The 19,725-nt window shown below is 41.7% G+C and overlaps 1 protein-coding gene across 2 annotated transcripts in view; it reads right to left on the bottom strand.

Annotated features, from left to right (window-relative positions):
• Nucleotides 1-19,725, bottom strand: part of NELL1 (neural EGFL like 1) — a 283,745-nt gene that overhangs the window by 209,507 nt on the left and 54,513 nt on the right. For both annotated transcript variants that reach the window (XM_030483848.1, XM_030483847.1), the window contains exons 5-9: nt 14,054-14,150; nt 6,728-6,800; nt 6,404-6,486; nt 2,152-2,286; nt 1,188-1,290 (exon numbers count right to left, since the gene is read on the bottom strand). In XM_030483848.1, coding sequence (XP_030339708.1) covers nt 1,188-1,290; nt 2,152-2,286; nt 6,404-6,486; nt 6,728-6,800; nt 14,054-14,150 — 491 coding nt within the window. The remainder of the gene's footprint in view (nt 1-1,187; nt 1,291-2,151; nt 2,287-6,403; nt 6,487-6,727; nt 6,801-14,053; nt 14,151-19,725) is intronic.

The raw sequence follows: 19,725 nt of genomic DNA on the forward strand, positions 1-19,725 counted from the left end.
TGCCTTATGACTCCTTGGCGTCAGATTTTGACTGCTGCACACACATGCATGTCAGCAAAGGAGTGACAAGAGAAGCATCCAGATTCACGAAAGAACTTTCTAGACTCTCAGCATTACAAATACCAATATTCTGAGACAAAACCCACAGGCCAGCATGGCCACTTCACCATCCCAGCACTCGGCTCATAAGCATCTTTTACTAAGCAGAACACTCATGCTAACATATAGCTGCGAGAAAGGACATTACATGAGTAAACAAGGGCAAGTGCAAGATCACAGCTAAAGGACGTTTGTGCATGGGACTAATGAATTCAGTGACTGAAAAAGGGTGACAGAATGCTAAAAGAAGTGTTACTATTTTTTTAATAAATCTTCAAATAATTCAACATCCCTGTCTAATGAATTATTAAAACACTCATGCATGAAGTTTACTACTCTCCAAGAATCAGGGCGGGGGGGAGGAGGAAGGGAAAGACATATATATGTGTGTATATATATATACACACACACACAATTTGTGCTTATGGTAAGACTGGCATCAGTTTTCAGCTGAAATTTCCACAGATAAATTGTCTTCGCCCCATGTACTACTGTTGAGGCAAAAATACTGAATATTCCTTCCAGAACGTTACTTACAGCTTTCATTTCCAGAAGAAGGGACTGAAAGCTGACAGTAACACTGACCACAAAATTTACTTGGCTTTTTTCTTTCTTCTCATGAATTTATTCTGAAGTTCAACACAGCAAACTAACACTCCACGCAATGGTACTAACCCAGGGTCTGAAGTTAGTCACGTTTATTTCAGACAACAACCTTCCACAACCCGAAATAAAAGACAGGCACAAAGATAACAGTTCAGTTTATTACTCACTGCTACACAAGTTCATACCATAGGCTTGATGATCCTCAACATCAGCAGGAGATAAAAGCTGAAGCCAAGTAAAAGGCTTCCCAGTCCCAAGCAAACACGAGTAACTACACTGACAGTAGATGAAGTGACAATCTCAGAAATTTGAAATGCTTCTTCATTTCTTAGCAATTATTTATTTCCTTCTTAAATCAGGTTTCCCACTGTGACTCATGGTACCTGAATTACCAGGACCTGTGAAAGTCATATAATGTGCCTGCTTTCAGGACAAGTTTCACTGCTTAAATAGAAACTGAAAGGTCTGTGTGATGTACTTACCCTTGCACACTTTGCAGCACTGGCTTTCCACATGCACTGGGAGAGCATCAGGAGGACAATCCAGAGGGGGACAGGACATCCTGCGGCACTCCACAGCCCCACTCTAAGCAAAGTGGTTTAAGACAAAATTCAACTGTGACAGTTGTAATTAGCTAGTATTTTATACAAAACACAACAGAAAAAAAACTATGAAATGAAAACAGCCTTGTGGAATACAGACTCAGCCTCTACTAATGAGTGTAAACCTATCCAGCTACAAAGTTGAAACAAGATGCATCTGAAGGTGAACCACACCATTTTGATACTATCATTGGTTTTATCCCACTTGCCCTGAGCAAAGCACTTTAACTGGAAAACATAAGCCCATCTTGACAAGAACACAAGCACCACTTTCTGCAGGCTGTGCCAATCATCTTGGAGATTTTTAACAACCAGCATTTTAACAACCAGCGTTTTCCCAAGCAAACAAAGACTCTTGTCAGATTATCAAATCGTTTCAATGAGACAAGATTTACAAACTAATTCTCTTCTATTCCTCGGGTTTTCAGAGTGATCAACACCAAAAACAGAATCTGCAAGTTGTTACCATGCAAGATGCAACTAAGCAGCTATGAATACTATTAAGATAATGCTTCCTTTTTGAAAAAACTACTGCAGTGAAAAGAATTCCAAACCAAACACAGACAAGGCTAGGCTTTCACCCCAAAACCAGAAAGTCCCCACAGATATAACGAGAGCAAATATGAAAGCGCTGCCAGGAGAAAGCGGATTTTATTTCTGAAGCTGCCACGTGAGTGGTGTCAGGTTTTTATTGATTTATTTCACCATTTCCCTCCCTATTGTTCACACTGCCTCTGCATGCATACTAAAACCAGAATAATTCTCAGAGTTAACATTATGTATTCAAAGACCATTTCCATGTTTTAATTGGGTCCTACTCCTTCAACTCATTAGGAATTCTTACTTTGCATGTGCAATTCCTGCAGTGATCATCTTCAACCCATGAGTCTCTGTCTCTATAGACCAATCCATTTACTTGACAAGTCTTCTCACAATGACAGTCTTCCAATTGACTCAGTCTTGTTTCTGCATAATTTAACTATAAATGAAAGAAACTTGATGAGACTTCTGCAATTCAAGCACATGATTTAGAAAAGCAAATATGAGAAAGCAGTTTACTTATTTTTAGCCAATCCAAATCTGACTGTAGCCTTCAAAACACTGAACCAGGATGCCAGCAGGTACCAACTAACCCCAGTCCTTGGACTTGGATGGAGCTATCCATACTGACTGACACCAGTTTATGACTTGTGCAACTGTCTTTTCTGCTGTAACAAACCCCACTGAGATGCCCTCGGGAATGCCCAAGCATCACCAAGAGCACACAAACTACAATAGTGGGGGGTTTTTTTAATCTGAATTGCTCATCAACCTGATAACACGTCAGAAAGCACAAAGACTGGCAGAAGGACTTGTCCTAATCACCGCTATCTCATCACTGTTAAGCAGCAGCCAGACTAATACTTTCTGACTTTTAGAAAGGTCTTAACCTTGTAATAGCCAGTGAGATTTCGAGGGGAAAGCAAATGTAGTACAAAATATTCCCAGACTGTGATGAATGTGATGCTCCTGGAGTAAACCCTAGACTGGTGGGTAGCTCTTACCATGCCTTGCTGTTCCCATCACCTCCTCAATGCCAACTACTAAAATGTGTATCAAGAAGCTGATGTATCTCATAGCAGCCTTCCAATACCTAAAGGGGCCAACAAGAAATCTGGAGAGGGAGTTTTACAAGGGCACATAAAGGACAAAGGGGAATGGCTTTAAACTGACAGAGGGGAGATTGAGATTAGACATTAGGCAGAAGTTGTTCCCTGTGAGGGTGCTGAGGCGCTGGCACAGGATGCCCAGAGAAGCTGTGGCTGCCCCATCCCTGGCAGTGTTCAAGGCCAGGTTGGACGGGGCTTGGAGCAACCTGCTCTAGTGGAAGGTGTCCCTGCCCGTGGCAAGGGGTAGGAACTGGATGAGCTTTAAGCTCCCTTCCACCCCAAACCAATCTGGGATTCTATGAACTTTTCCAAGTGTTACACCTGCACGCTAGCAATTGCTTTGATTACTGATGAGATACTATGCAATATTAAGAGGGGACAATGCTCATTCCTGTTGGAGCAGAAAAGAATAAGACTTTCTGAACCACACTCTCCCTAGCCCTATTACAGACCTCCTCTTCATAAAGGTACCATCTCACCACTCCCTAAAGAGGAACACCCCCATCTATGCTCACTTTGTTCCTAGTGCCATCATCTCTTATCCCTCAAAGAAAGGGATAAGAAAATGCAGAATAACTGCAAAATTACTTCCCTACTTACTAATACTAAAAATAATAAATTTATAAATACAGACTTAATACTTAAAAGTAATTATGTGCATTCTCCATGCCCCAGAACTGCTACTGCTCTGAAAATTACTCTGGTGCCAGCTACATAAGAGTTTCTCAATATCTTGATTTTTACCTTCACACGTGTCTTACGTGTATAAGTAAGTCATTAATAGCAAGGCTACCTAAGTCTGGCAGAAGACAAGTTGAATGTATACTCTATCCTGCTATAAGTATGACGTTATTATCCTGTATTATAGGTTGATATATTTAAATAGTAGCAAATTTTATTAAACAAGGCATGTACAGTGCTATTTTTTACATAATGCCATATACCAGAATTTTACATATTTCCATCCTCTAGAATTCCATCCACTTTAAATGAAAGGATTCTAATATGTCCTTTTTCTTTCATGCCTGTCAAACAGCAACTTACTTAGGGGAAAGAAAAAGAAAATATATTTCTCTGGAGTCCTTATGAGAGAAAGCCCTGAATAAAAGCTCTTTATCTCTTAAGTTATTACTCTGGGATAACAGGGGATTGATCCTCAGCTCCCCCAGACTCAGCATCATCCAGTGACTTCAAAACTGCTTTTTGCATTTTAGAGGCAAAACTATCCTCTTACTGAACTACTTGTTTCTAGTAGAAACCCTTTTCAGGTCATTGCATTTACAGCGTATAAAAAATATTCAGTTTTGGTAAAAAGGTGTTTGATTTGTCTTACACTATTTACACATCTTGTATTTTATTTTCTTAAATGAACATTTCAATATAAGTGGGCTGTACAAATTTTAGAAAGGACTTTAGAATTTCAGATCTGAAAGTGACACTTGTCCTAGAAATTATTCCCTAGAAATAGAAGATAGCCTTAACAGAATAAATATTTTCAATTTATTAACTTTTTCTGTCATTTACATTATCTTGATAAGTTTTACGTACTTAAGAACCATTTACCTCCTGATCTAAGAAATATCTTTAAACATAGCAAATCCATCAAGCAGATCACCAGAAGAAGGCATGCACCAAGAAACCTTATGACACACAGAGGTCAGAGAATGTGTCACAGCCCACAGAACCTGTTCAGAAACAACATTTAACTGTAACCTGCTCTACTCGAGTGACCAGAAACATTCTCTTTGCTTCTAGACTTCACGCCTTAATTGAAAAGCTTCTATTGAGCTCAATAAAACAATTAATACCTTCAAATTAGCTGAAATATCCTTCCAAATGTTGCCAAGTGCTCTTTGCTTTCCCATACATCACTCCCATATGATACAACTATATCTATATTAGTACTATTTGGGGCTAGAACTGAAAAGGCAGATACAAACCTTCACGCTTCCCTCACATTCCTCCATTTTTAACTTGCATTTGCCTACTAAATTAATTCTATTTCCTGCTACATGCACTTTTCCTGGACAACACTAATTCTGAAACAACTGTAATGAAAGAGTAGCGGACTGCTGTAAGTGAAAAGGAACTCGCAATGCAGGATTGTCCCAGCACCACCTCATGGAAGCACAGAGTCTTCGTAGTACAAATACTGTGTTATTTGCTTCCTCTTGTAAAGTACTAGGAGGCAAAAATATAATCAGCAGCAGAGAAAGCAAGTTACTCAGTACAGTGAATAATTGGAACTTGCTCATACCACCAGCCAGGCTCAAAATAATTGCCTCTCTTTCACAGTACCAGCAGCAAACTCAACTAAAAGTTTCACATCTCGCATTCGGAGTCAGCTTGTCCAGAGCACGTCAGAGAGTAAGTGGGTTGTCAGGATAATGTGCACACGCTCTACAAAGTTTCCCCTTTCTTATTAGGAAGGAACAGAACACTTCAAGGCAGTACAGTAAAAAGCATAATGCTTTTACTCTAGCAGCACTGTTATGCAATCCTGGTTTTGAAATTCCTGTTTGGTACCTACACTGGGATCTACAGGTTTGTTGTAGTTGCACTTAAATTCATAAGTAATTAATGCCTAAGTGCCGTTTCAGATGAGACAATTCATTGTCCTTTACTAGATGGCTCACCAACATTAACCTGAAGACTTGTTCACAGACTGCCCTTTAATGCACATCAGGGGTTCAGTCACCTCTAAAACACAGCTTCCTACCCCAAAACTCCACCACAGTCTTAGCTGAAGGGCCTTGGCTAACAAGAGGTTGACTGTGTGTTGCAGGAGCGGAGCCTAAGGAAAATCTCCAAAACCCCCAAAAAAACCCCACCAAACACTACAGTTTCCCATTCAGCCTATTCACAATCCAAAAATAAAATAAGGAACAAACTAATTAAAAATAATAAAAACCACCAGCGAGCACAAACCACCACCTGGAGCTGGGTTAACTTGAACACTGGTAAAAACCATTGTCCCAAGATGATGCCAAGGTCACACAGCCACCAGCTTCACAGGCACTTCTATTTTGGGCACCCATTGTAATTCCAAGGAAGGAGACTATACCAGTCCTGAAGACTTCATAGGACTTCCCACAAGCAAATACACACCCTCTGCAGCATCACGTGGTGAGGGAATTGTGCAGGGATTTCACTCCTTTGCTTCTGCATTTATCCCTCAGCATGAAAAGGGAAATCATGCTAAGGCTTCTTACAAACAAATCAGACCCTGGGCATTTTGTCACTATCCTACAAACAAGACAGACAATAGAAACTGTATAAGGCTTAAGTGACATCCCTGAAGCTATATCCATAAGTCCATTGCAGATACTGGCAGAGGGAGTGGCTCTACCACAAAAATGCAGAATAACTGCAAAAGGAATAAATCCTTTCATGTTGGTCTTGGCACAGAATGAAATGGGCAATTGAGAAAGAAGCTCAGGTACCTACTTTTGCAGTCATTTTTGCCAGGAGTTCTTGCAAATCCATGATTCCTTGCACCAGACTTAAGAAATCGCTGCAGGTCGGGCATGCTCAATAAAGGAAGAGTAAAAGGAAATGGAAAGGAAGAGAAGGAAAAACGCAATAACCCATAAATAACGAACAGTACATCAGACTTATCTGAACATAAAATGCAATCTGTTCACACAGAATTTTTGCCTTCTGGAAGTCAGCACATGCAAAAATGACAAACCTGAAACTATTATTTTTAAAACAAAGAAGGAATTTGTATGAAAACTCTGAAATAAGGAGAATAAAGAAATTACTACTTACTGCGATTCAGATTGGGACACTGCGTTATATAGCCATTAGGTATAAAGATGACTTTCACATCTTGAATAACACCCTTTGTAAAAGAAGAGAAAACTGGTAATACAGATTACAAGCATTCACTTACATCTGTACAAGCTGTTGCACAAGTTATTTCTTACATGGATACCAAAAAAAAATGATCAACTTATTCTTCTCATGAGGAAAATAACTGAAGATGGACAAAATATAACAACTCCTCCCACCTTCCTGTGTGCTTGGATATTAATTTTCATAAAACACAGAAGTAATACTGCTTTGTCTTTTGCAATCACCAAACATAAGCTGCTTAAATGTCTTAAAATGGGGTGAGAGTGGTGAAAAAGCAGGGAAATAATACGCATTATTCAAGCCTATAACACACTTCTCCAAAAGACAATAGGAAAACACAGCAATATTCCTCAGCCATTTAGGAAATAAGACTGTGAAAACAAATATTGTGGAAAGATAAGGATATAGTGCAAGAGGTAGGTAAGAGTCTAGACTTGAGTTGTTCGGTTTAGTTTAGCCTACTAGCTTTGTATCTCAACAGGCAGCTCATGTAACCGTGCCATCAGTTAGAATTAAATCCTTTCTCTAACCCCAGCAGATGGAAAGATGCCCTATGCAGGGCTAGCAGAAATCAGGCCCCCAAGGTCACAGCCAGCTACTGCAGGTTGTATGAGGCCCGAACTGAATCAGGCATGACAGGAGGGAGGAATCAGAGAATCAATCAGTTTGGAAAAGTCCAACCATTCCCCAGCACTGCCAAGGCCACCACTAAACCACATCGCTAAGGGCCTCGTCTACACGGTTCGTGAACACTTCCAGGGACGGTGACTCCACCACTGCCCTGGGCAGCCTGTTCCAATGCCTGAACACCCTCTTAGGGAAGGAATTGTTCATAATCTCCAGTCTAAACCTCCCCTGGCACAGCTTGAGGCCATTTCCCCTTGTCCTATCACTTGATACTTGGGAAAAGAGACCAACCTCCACCTCACTACAACCTCCATTCAGGTAGCTGTACAGAGTGATAGGTCTCCCCTGAGCCTTCTCTTCTGCAGACTAAACCCCCCAGGTTCCTCAGCCGTTCCTCACCACACTTGTGCTCAAGGCCCTTCACCAGCTCCATTGCCCTTCTCTGGACCCACTCCAGCACCTCAATGTCTCTCTTGTAGTGAGGGGCCCAGAACTGAACACAGGATTCGAGGTGCGGCCTCACGAGTGCCCAGTACAGGGGAACAATCAGTGCCCTGGCCCTGCTGGCCACACTACTGCTGATACAGGCCAGGATGCTGTTGGCTTCTTGGCTGCCTGGGCACAAGCTGGCTCATGTTCAGCTCCATCAATCAGCACCCCCAGGTCCTTTTCAATGAGCAACTTTCAAGGAAGGACCAGAAGGCTCAATACAGCTGCATCCTCTTTTGTCCCTGACTTGCAACGATATTCCTGACGGAAGCAACAGACACTGAGGGTTGCCCAGTGTCCCTACATACCTGGGTCGTAAAGAACCCTCATCCTTCAAAATTGCCTTGAAAATGCTGAGGCTTGTGTTTGCTCTGTTAAGCTCAGTACAAAGCTCTTGCTCCATCTTTGACTGAGTAACAGACTTAATCCACGTGACCCACTAGCTTTAATAATGTCATGGTCACTAAGAGACAGGAGCAAGGGAAAACAAGGGACTTCTAGTGCCACTACTTGCACTCGCCCTGACTGTTAATCAGATGCTGTGACACAGCTCTATCTCCTCCCAGACACAGAAGAATTTCATTAATTTGAAAGGAAATTCATCGTTGTGGCAGTTATTAAATTAGTGCTTTGTAAGAGTATCTTTTAATTTTCAGTTAAATTGCAATAGAGGGAATTTTGCACACTGAAGACATAGTCATTTGCTCAAAACTCCATCCACAAATAAAATACAGGCTCAGACAGTCCTTGAAGCCTGGCAAGTACAGTTGCATTCAACACTGACATGCTCACTTGCTAAAGGAGCAGATAATCAGCAAGCACTCTTTCCTGCTTACTGTTTCATGATCAAGTATTATCTGAAAATATTAACAGACATAATCAGATCACACTGTCTTACTTGCAGAAGTATATACATTTATTAACCTTTTCATCTATGAGAATAATGAAACCGTCGTAACAATGAGAAGTAATACTGTCAGTGGCAATGGGACATCCTGAAAGCCATTTCACATTCTTTCTGCCAGCAGCCATCACCCAGAAATTAGAAGGTGAGACATACAAATATAGTTCAATGCTGAAGCCTCTCCAGTGGAAAGCTCAACCAAGAGTAAATGAGATGACAAAGTTCACCAGACCATATCGCACAGCTACAAGACATTATCCAGAAATAACTGATGTTTTCCTCAGCCTGTTTTTTAACAGTGCCTGTTGAACTTCAAATATGTTTGTTGCATCTCAGCCTAACCACTCAACTGTCTGTTAGATGGATTTGTATTTAAATACTACTTGAAGAGGAAACACAACTATTTTTTGTGCCTTAATTTCTGGCTGCTTGAAAGCATGTTACCATGGAAAAATATGTGAACTTCAATTCACCGATACAGACGCCTTCTAAGACTATAAACCCTGTGAAACAGAATTAATACAATCAAATACAGAAGTGAACCTTCAAAGAGCACAAATTCTGCTGACACATTTTTCTAATAGCAAGACTTCACTATAGGCAAACACTTATTACAGTCATAATTATTGTAACACATATGAACAAACTTGAACTGTTCCTCCTTCAGCATTAAGTCTGGGTTGCTGAGAGCTGTCTACAAGCACAGCCAGGAGAATTAGGCATGCAAATTTCCCCAGGGGAAGCCCAGGGCCCTGGTTCACTTTGGCACAGGGTGGAGTTCTTCAGTCCACATTCTATGAAGGATTAAAATCCACCAGGATTTGGCCATGACAGGGAGATGTCAGTGGTCAAAATCTTCCCATTTTTTTCCCTTCCCGAGCAGACACCACCTTTGTGTTATCATTAAAATATTTGGTCAATTACAACCAAAGCTGCAGCTCAGCTTCAGGACTCAATAACTTGAAGAGCCTTCACCTGTGCAGGCAGATTACCAGCTACAAGATTAAATTCAGGCCTGCAGCACTAAATATCAAGCCCATCCCATGAGGATGTAATGCAAAATCCCTGTTTATTGCACTTCTCATGTCTCTATTACAGACTCCTCTCACATCCTGTGAAAAGGCTCATATATTCCACAAGCCCTCCACTTCTGCATTTTCATTTCCTCCACTGTTTCCTCCACTGGCTTTCATGCTCTTTAAAACCTACTTCTCCCACAGGCATAATGCTGCCACACCACTGTGCAAGCTGCATCGGCCAGGGCTGGTGAAAGGCTCTGTGTGGTGGCACCAGTAGATGTGCTCCAAAGCCTGCCCCTAGGCAGTGCTACACCATCACCACCACATCAGCACTGTGCCCTCTGCACAGAGCAGCCTCAACAGCCACCCCTGGCACTGCACGTACCTCACTGCGGTCTGTACAACCCTGAGAGCAAAATGACTACAGGTGCCCAAGTACACATACAATGCTATGCAGTCAAAATACCAACATACTTCTCGAGCACCTACTCTACAATCCCCAGACACAGCAGCAAGATTAATAGACCCAGCTCTAGCAGGTATGAAAATCACTGTGTTTGAGCATGAATCACCTGGTCAGCAAGGCATGAATGAACTCATTGCCACAGCAGCTCTTAAGGGGAAAGGCTCTCCCCAGGGATAACATGAATTTTGCAGATAATTCTCATCTGGGAGCAGTTGGATCCATCCTAGAGTCCTAGAGTTCCCTGGATGTCTCCTATCACTCTATTCCTCAGTTGCATGTACTTTGGTTTCCTAACCTGATTATAATGGTATTCTCTAGCCCTAAAACAAATCTTGGGTTTAGGCCACACAAAGAAATCAGAAGGGTCAGTGTGTATTTTTCAAAGGAATTAATTAAGGAGATTCCCTTCAAAGCAAACAGACAAAGCTCTTTAAAGCCTGCTCTGCATTTGCTCCCACCACAGCTAAACCATTCCATCTTGTCCAAACTCCTTGGTCATAAGCAGGTAAGTTACAACTAGTCAGAGATACTAGTTGTAAGGGGGAAGACTTCAGTCAATTCCCTTGATTACAGCACAGAATCATAGAATAGTTAGGGTTGGAAAGGACCTTAACATCATCTAGTTCCAACCCCCCTGACATGGGCAGGGACACCTTGCACTAAACCATGTCGCCCAAGGCTCTGTCCACCATGAAACACTTCATTCCCCAGCAAGGCCACAGACACAGCTGGGCTGCTTGTGGAATAATCACTGCAAGGAAGGATGTGGAACAAAAGCATAAATAAGGAAAATGACAGCAAGTGGCCACAGTGACTTATGAATATCACATCCACTCCTTCCTCTGCTGATATACTGAGGAATTATGATTTAAAACAGGCATGACACCATGGCCCAAAATGTGCTTTAATGCTATTCATTTATGTAGAGATACAACAATTAACTAAAGTAAGAAAATCTTTGGAACAGCAAAGATGACCCTCAGAGCAGTATCCAGTGCTTTTTGTTACATACATTGTCATGGCTCCACATGGCACACACAGGCAAAAATGCTAATTCTTCTTTAACACCCTTATTTCCCTGCAGATCTCTATGTACATTGAGGAAAACAGATCTAGGTTTTTATATGCTAAACCAGTGAAACAAATTGTCCTGAAAAAGAAAGGTGGGTCCTGCTGAGCATGTAAATATATGGAAAGAGATATGATCTCCTGACAAACTGGCAAAATTCCCATTTTTTGCATCGAGTAACATGAAGAAAACCAACCCCAGTAAGATTTCTGAAACTCTCAAGAAGGATTAAAAAAATACAACCAATTATACTTCTGCCTTGAAGAAGCTGAAGTCAGTAAAATATTCAAGCATGCAGAGAGCAAAGTAAGGCATTTGTTGGCTTTAATTATGATCAATAAAAACTGCCAGCTCATTAGCATATTATTAGCTACCCTGCTGCTTCCAAAGTGTTAACACGTAGAAATATTAATTTACAAAGACTATCCCAGAGTTGTGAGGCTCTGACTGCAGAAAGTAAGAATGTAAGATGGGCAAATCCAACAGAACTTCTTTTTTTTCCCCTATGGAGCTATAAACAGATGTTTGCCATCTGTGGGATTATGGGAAGCAGCTGAGGTAAAAAAACAACAGCTGTAGAATAAATACTATGGATTTCACTCACAGTGACAGCTCAGCTGCTGGAGGATGGAATGGACTCCATGGACTCCACGTTCAAAGCAACTCTCAGACTCTCATTTAGGCTAAAAGTTACCTTTCACCTCGGTTTTACCAGTAAAACCGTTAGCTGCTGTGTTAAAAGAACTTTAGCATAAAATAATTGTCCCTACTGTTGAAATCTGGGGGGCTTCGAGGAGAGCTCGTCAGAAAAGCAGCAACTTGGAAAATCACCTCATGAACTGACAGCTCCAAGGGGAAACGGAGTGGGTGGCAAATCACCCTGGCAACAAATCCATGCCAGTACAGAGGCCGGGCAGATCAGCCATCGCTGCACTACAGACTCTCTCACTGAGCAATGCTGGCACTGTGGCTCGCTACCCAAAATGGGAACAAACATCAGAAACTTTTCTATAGCTTGCTCACAAATTAGAAGAATTAATTTCCAGGTGGAGGGGGTGTGTTGTGTTGGTGGATTTTGTTTGTTCATTGGTTCAGCAATTCAGCCTTGACCAGAAAAGTATACAGTGATTGAAAGAAAACATACAGGACAGAACTTTTCAAGCTGGAGGTCATTTCTCTGTCCTTTGCATTTTGGAAATATATTGCCATTACTTGAATCCTCTTTTTCTTCTGAAAAGTTCCTCATGCCCATACTGGCCTACTCGATGATGGTTTGGAGAGCCTTGTAGATGGAAAAAGACAGGCTCTCCAGCTAGAAGGTAGGAGCAGCCCAAGTCCCACCAGCCAGCCAGCCTCCCAGCTGAGGCTGTTTGGAAGCAACGGAAGCTCCAAAGGACAAAGAAGCTCATGAACAAAACTCAGTAACCCACTACTCATTCTCCATCAAGAAACACAGTGACACACTTAGCTGAGAAAAACAGAAAGAAAGGAAGGAATGCACTCCAGGAACAGAAAAATCTACTGCTTTGCAGCAAGGCAAATGCACTGCATACAATAGCTGGTATCTGCCAAAGCTGGAAGGTTTGCAGGCCAGCAGACCTTCGCTCTAGAAGTCAATACTGACAGGAGCAAACAAGCAAGAGTCATCTGAGGCAAACAGCAGAAGGGTGAGGGTATTCTGGATGTGAAATCAAGGAGGAAATGCCCTCCAAAAGTGATTAAATTCACCACTCTCTGTCTTGGGTTCAGCCGTGGCAGTCATTTTTCTCCTTCTTAGTAAGTGGTGCAGTGCTCTGGTTTTGACTTTCAACCTGGGAACAACACTGACAGCACACCAATGTTTTAACTTGTTGCTAAGTAATGCTTACTCCGACCAAGGACTTTCTCAGTCTCATGCTCTGCCAGGGAGGAGGGGAAGCTGGAGGAAGTAGAGACAGGACACCTGACCCAAACTGGCCAAAGGGGTATTCCATACCACAGCACGTCATGCCCAGTATATAAACTGAGGGGGGTTACCCGGAAGGCCCAGATCGCTGCTCGGGTCGGGCTGGGCATCAGTCAGCGGGTGGTGAGCAATTGTATCCTCTCCCCTTGTTATTTCCCTTATCATTATTATCATTGGTGGTAGCAGTAGTGGTTTGTATTATACCTTAGTTACTGGACTGCTCTTATTTCAACCCGTGGGAGTTACATTCTTTCGATTCTCCTCCCTATCCCTCCGGGAGCGGGGGGAGGAAGAAGCAAGGAAGTGAGCGAGCAGCTGCGTGTTTCTGAGTTACCAGCTGGGCTTAAACCACGACACTCTCTCAGTAGGATACCACAGCAAAGCTGTTGTTTCATGGTTTAAAGACGAAAGCCAAGAACAGACGCTGGCTCTCCCTGGGCAGTGTCGTTCTGTCCCAAGGAGTGGCAAGGCAGAGCACAGCAGGCAGGTGAAATCTCCACGAAGGAAACCAAACAAAACCCCCAAATACTGGGCACTGCATCAGTGATTATGCTACTCTCACCCTTTTCTCCAAATGTTGGACCTGTCTCAAACCCCAAGTCCACAGTTTCTACTAAAATTCATACAAATCAGATTTCAGGAGCCTAAGACAACTAAACAGGAACATCCTGTGGACTATTTATTAATTCCTTCTTCATGTGCCATTTTCTATCTGCTTACCTTAAAGAAACCATGTTTCCTGTTTCTCTGCCCAAGCCATATACTGCTTTCCGGTGCCAAATTCGTTTCTGGGGGATCAATAACACGTTCATAAATCCTGTAGAGGAAACACATTGCCATTACTCCAATCCTCTTTTTCCTCTGAAGAGCTCCTAGTCACAATCAGTTAACAGTAAAAGATGGAAAGTAGTACCAAAACAAAAAACTGGATTTTTCATTAAACACAGTATTTATCATTGACAGTTAGGAAGTTATATTGCACCTTATAAAGCAAAAAGGAAAAAAAAACTATTAAACCTATCCATTCTGGAAGAAAGGTGCACATCTTTCCAAGATCCAACCAGAGAAACAACCCTTTGGGATTTTCAGACTGTTTAGGATTTGGAATAAACTTCACAAGGAACCTTTATTCCACCTCTCCTCCCACACCATTTTTCTTTCTACATTTGCACCCAGACCTTCGTTTTCTCCACCAGAGAGATTTTATCCGCCTCTTCTGTTTGCTACTGTCACTGCATTGATTCAGCCTGGGTCCTCTAGTGTGCTGCCACTACAGCACATCCAACTTGCCCATGTCACCAGCACAGGTCTCCTACAGAATGGGACCTCTGCGAGGTGGTGGGGCAGCTGCGAGGGCTGGGCCAGCTCTGCTCTGGAAACAGGCTGAGAGAGCTGGGCTTCTTCAGCCTGGAGAATAAAAGGCTCCGGGGAGACCTCAGAGCAGCCTCCAGTACCTAAAGGGGCTACAAGAAACCTGGAGAGGGGTTTTGGACAAGGGCCTGTAGGGACAGGACAAGGGGGAATGGCTTTAAACTGACAGAGGGGAGACTGAGATGAGACATTGGGAAGAAGTTCTTCCCTGTGAGGGTAGTGAGGCGCTGGCACAGGTTGCCCAGAGAAGCTGTGGCTGCCCCATCCCTGGCAGTGTTCAAAGCCAGGTTGGACGGGGCTTGGAGCAACCTGCTCTAGCGAAAGGTGTCCCTGCCCGTGGCAGAGGGTTCCAAACCATTCTATGATTCTATATATGTTTGGTAATTAGCAATACAGGGCATTTTCCTAGTTATTCCTCGAGGAACTGGCAACAATAGCAGTAAGAAATAACAATGACAACAAGTAACATGAGGTCTGTAAGTAAACTTTCTGTACTGCATAAACTTGCAGATGAATGCAGTAATCTGCACTCCAAGTTTCTAAAATTAATTAATGAAAAACTGCTGTAACAGCATTTTTCAATTCACAAATACAAGTATCTGGAGTTTTAAAAAGGTTTGCTTGGGGTTTTTTGTTTGTTTATTTTTAGGAAAGCTGTAATAAGTTTCCATAACAGCTTTTTCAGGAACTCAGACCACTACAGCAAAGGTATCATCATATTAGAATGTCAAAAATTCCTGACTAAAGTTACTTCTCCTGAATTCTCATTTTGCCAAGTCACATCAGTGGGAGCCATGAACTTACTGCTTCAGAACAAAAGCAGCATGCTTAGTAAGGATTACTGAAATACATTTCCATTGCTATCCAGCTCACAAGGAGTATGCACTGCCGTGCAGTCACACCAGCATGACAGCCAATGGAAAAGACTGGGAATGTGTCAAGACCTGCGGCTTAAAGGGGTGAAATTATCTGTATGTTTAAAAGGGGTGAAACTATTTTTCTTCTTTCTTTAAAGCTATGGCTTTAAAACAAACACAGAAAATGAACACCACATTAAAATACAAGTCAACCAACACAATTCATTGCACAGTCATCTTCCCATTTATACTCCAAGTGTTTCTAGCCCAAGCTCACCAAGTGTAATCATTGAATTCTGTGTTCTAAGTTGCCACATATATTGGCAAGGTTTTGGTAGGGGGGAAACTACAAGGGTGGCCTCTGAGAGAAGCTGCCAGAAGCTTCCCCCGTGTCTGGTGGAGCCAATGCCAGCTGGCTCCAAGAGGGATCTGCAACTGTTCAAAGCCAAACCCATCAGCAACAGCATGAGGAGGAAAGAACAGCAGAGCCATGTGATGAAGTGACCATAACCCTGATTCCCTGTCCCCCAGCAGCACTGGGGGAAAGAAGCAAAGAATTTGGGAGTGAGGTTGAGCCCGGGAGGAAGGGTATGGAGAAGGTGTTTTAATGTTTGGATTTATTTCTCATTAACCTGCTCTGATTTGATTGGTAATAAATTAAACTGATTTCCTCAAGTTGAGTCTCTTTTGCCCGTGACAGTAACTGGTGAGTGATCTCTCCCTATCCTTATCTCGACCCACGAGCCTTTCATTCCATTTTCTCTCCCCTGTCCAGCTGAGGAGGAGGAGCGATAGAGTGGCTTTGGTGGAGGTGTCCAGTCAGGGTCAAACCCACCACACGTTATTCTACAATTCATACATTTGCAAAGGCCTAGAAAAAACTCCTGGTGTTCAAGAACTTCAAGAAAGCTCTATAAAAGTGTTTATGTCAAACAACAAAGAGTCAGATATTCCACCCACTTCCACTTATCCAGAAAAGAAGGAAACCATCTGTCAAAACCAAATGGAAGCAATCTAAAAAGCTGGAGGCAAACTTACTATTTCCTTAAAAAAAACCAACAGAAAACCCAAGAACAGAACAGTTATATAAAAATTCCAGCTTGAGTGCAAGTACAGGAGTCCAAAGATGTCTTCCAATACTCATGATTTTATTGCTTAAGTTAATTATAATCATCACCAGCCCTAGTTCATCACATTTCATCAACATGATACATTCAAAGCTCTGGGAAATTTCTGCCTCTGCTAGTTAATCACTTCTTACTATGTCTAAAATTACCATGCTGAGCTGTTTTACCTGTTCACACAGCAAAACATGCCAACATTCTTTTAAACCATGTTTTGAGAATTAGAGGAATTTTGCATGCACCATCTCTATTAATATTGTAAAGTGGAAATAGACCCCCACTGCCATACCTCATGCAGAATTGAAGATCTACTCAAATGCAAAACTGCTGCAAAATGCTGGATGGGGAACAAAGAACTGACATTCTTCATGAGAAAACCACTCACGGAATTGCACTATCATACTAAGAATTTCTCTGTGGATGTATAGCACATCTTTAGTCATGACTTAGTTCAATAATGTACTCACCAGAAAATTTCTCATCTCGTAAAAAGACTCATCAATATTCCATGAACTCCATTTCTGCTAACAGATAAAATCCCAATGACGAACAGGTTCAACAACACGACTTATTGAGGAATATTTGATTTTTATTCACCTGGCCCTGTTACAGTTTATAAAGGAACTCTACAATATCTGTCTGCAATTACATAGTAAAAAACCCAAATCCTAACCGACATTACTATATGGCAGTTCAACAACAGCAAGGAAGGAAAACACATCAGAGACAGGCCAAAGTGGTTTATCTTGCCCTTTCTGAGGATTTAACAAAGACTTTCAACCTATATGAAAAAGGCTGTAGCAACCTTCCTCCCAGATTCTCTGCAGAAAGTGCCATTCATAACATGTGTTCCCCATATTCCTTTACTGTTCTACTCTAATTCCTTTTCTGAAGCAGGGATTTATGTTAAATTAAGGGATTAATTAAAGGTTGGTTTGTGCCTTATTCTGTATGTGTCAAAGAGACTGGTTGGTTTTCTTCTCTGTAGATCTGCCCATAGAGTAACAGGCTTAGGATTCAAGAGAAGGAATGAGATGTAGATCAGTCCTCGTTTATTTTCCAAGCGAAAAAGATGCTTTGGTTGACACTATCTGCTTAGTGAACAATGAGAGCTTACTTTATTACTGTTTACTGTTAAACATCAGCAGAAAAGCCCCAGCAAGTATACACACAGCTTATCTCTATACTCTTGGGAAATGAACAGGTCAAAAAGCACATCTGAATTCATAACAGTCAAAAAAGAAAGAAAAAGGAATAACAAGGAACATGGTTCACCATGTACCACTTCTCTAATGAAGAAAAATTAAAAATAAATAAATAAAAAATAAAAACCACAAACCACAAACCAGATCCCTGCATCTCCTGACAAAATGGGAGAGTGATACAAAAAAATCCAAGGGACTTTTCCAGCAAGACTAGAATCTGCCACACAAAGAGAAAACAGCTACACAAAATAAAACTGGAACTACATGCAAGAAGCTTCTGAACTAATCTGAGCAGAGACATGACAGCATTACTAACTCTTAATTAGAGACTGAGAGTTAAGGAATTTTTATATTTAATAAATTTGAAATACAATTTAATATTTAATAAAGATGAAAACAAGCGTTTTCAAGTATCAGAGAGCAAAGCTTCACCACAACAGGCATTGCCTGCTGGTGGCCAGCAGAGCTGACCAGTGTGCAGCTGGAGTAAAGCAGGAACCAGCGACAGCTCCTGGCCAAAAGTTCATGTCTGAAGTCACAAGAACATCAGAAACCCTGCAGCATTCCTAGCGCAGGTTTCTGAGAAGGAGAGAGACTTGACAGGTATTGAAGATACCCTGTCCATACAGCATTATTAAGGCGATACTTGCTACCTTAGCAGTTGGGAACAGGGTTTCACCCAGACATCAGGGTTACCCATGGATGTGTGCCATGTACAAAGCTACCAAGTATTACTGATCACTGAGGTGATTGTTCAGGGGTTTCCCTCACTTAGAAAAACCCACAAAGCACAAACATTTTGTAACATATCTCAAAGGGTAATGAGAAAAGCTTCTACTTACAGGTGAAAATTTCTTACAACTGTTGCTTATAAACTGGGAAAAAACCTTGCTCTGCTCCCCTTCCTCTACTGGTTTTCCTTTGTAAGAAAAGAGATGTTTTTCAGGCTGAAAAACTGCTGTTGCTGAACAGATACAAAAGGATCCTTCTTTTTTAAGATCTACATTAAGCTCATTCATCATTCTCATTCCTTTGCTTGATTTTTCTGGGCTGAGGTGTGTCACTTTAGATGGCTTGATCCATGCTTGGCCAATACTTTGTATTAGCCATATAAATAGTTAAATTACATCTACTATACTTCCAGGTTATGAAGTGCTGGTCTAGAGCTCCTTGGAGACCAGTTTCCAATACATTTGGCTTTGGTATCCACATAGGGAAATGCACAATACACTTCACAAGAACAGGAATGCTTAGAAAGAGGGCTCTGGGGAACTGTAGTCTCTAAAATCACTGCAGACTGAACAGCCCCTCCAGCATGAGGAGGCCCAGGGCTCCAGGTTAATGGAAGCTCTACTCCATCCTTCAGACTTTCAGATTTATGTTTACTGCATGCACTTTCCAAGAGAAAGCTCGATTTGCCCCTACTTTATGCCAACATACTTCAAAGAAGCTAAACCATAAACCTGCAGTAATACAGCCATGAACATTCTTTCTTGAACCGTTCAAGCTCAGAATACATTCACTAACCACTCTTCCATTTAGCTACATGTAGGAAGAAAAACACCTGTTAATTGACAGAGACCCATGATCCTTGTGCTTTGTATCTGCACCCTATCTACACACTTGGATTTATTAAGCATTCTTACGCAAACCTCAGAAACATGTTTTTCAAGGATGCATTCTGAACAGGTGTCTGTGGCATAATGAACACAATGTACAGAAACAGAAAATCTATGAAATGAACAGTGGATTCCTGAAAGGAAGCCCATCCAAAGCATCTGCATGCAAATACACGTACACGCACCTTTCTCTGCACAGAGGAAGAACCTCTCTAG

Source organism: Strigops habroptila, chromosome 4 (assembly GCF_004027225.2).
Source record: "Strigops habroptila isolate Jane chromosome 4, bStrHab1.2.pri, whole genome shotgun sequence".
NCBI lineage: Eukaryota > Metazoa > Chordata > Aves > Psittaciformes > Psittacidae > Strigops > Strigops habroptila.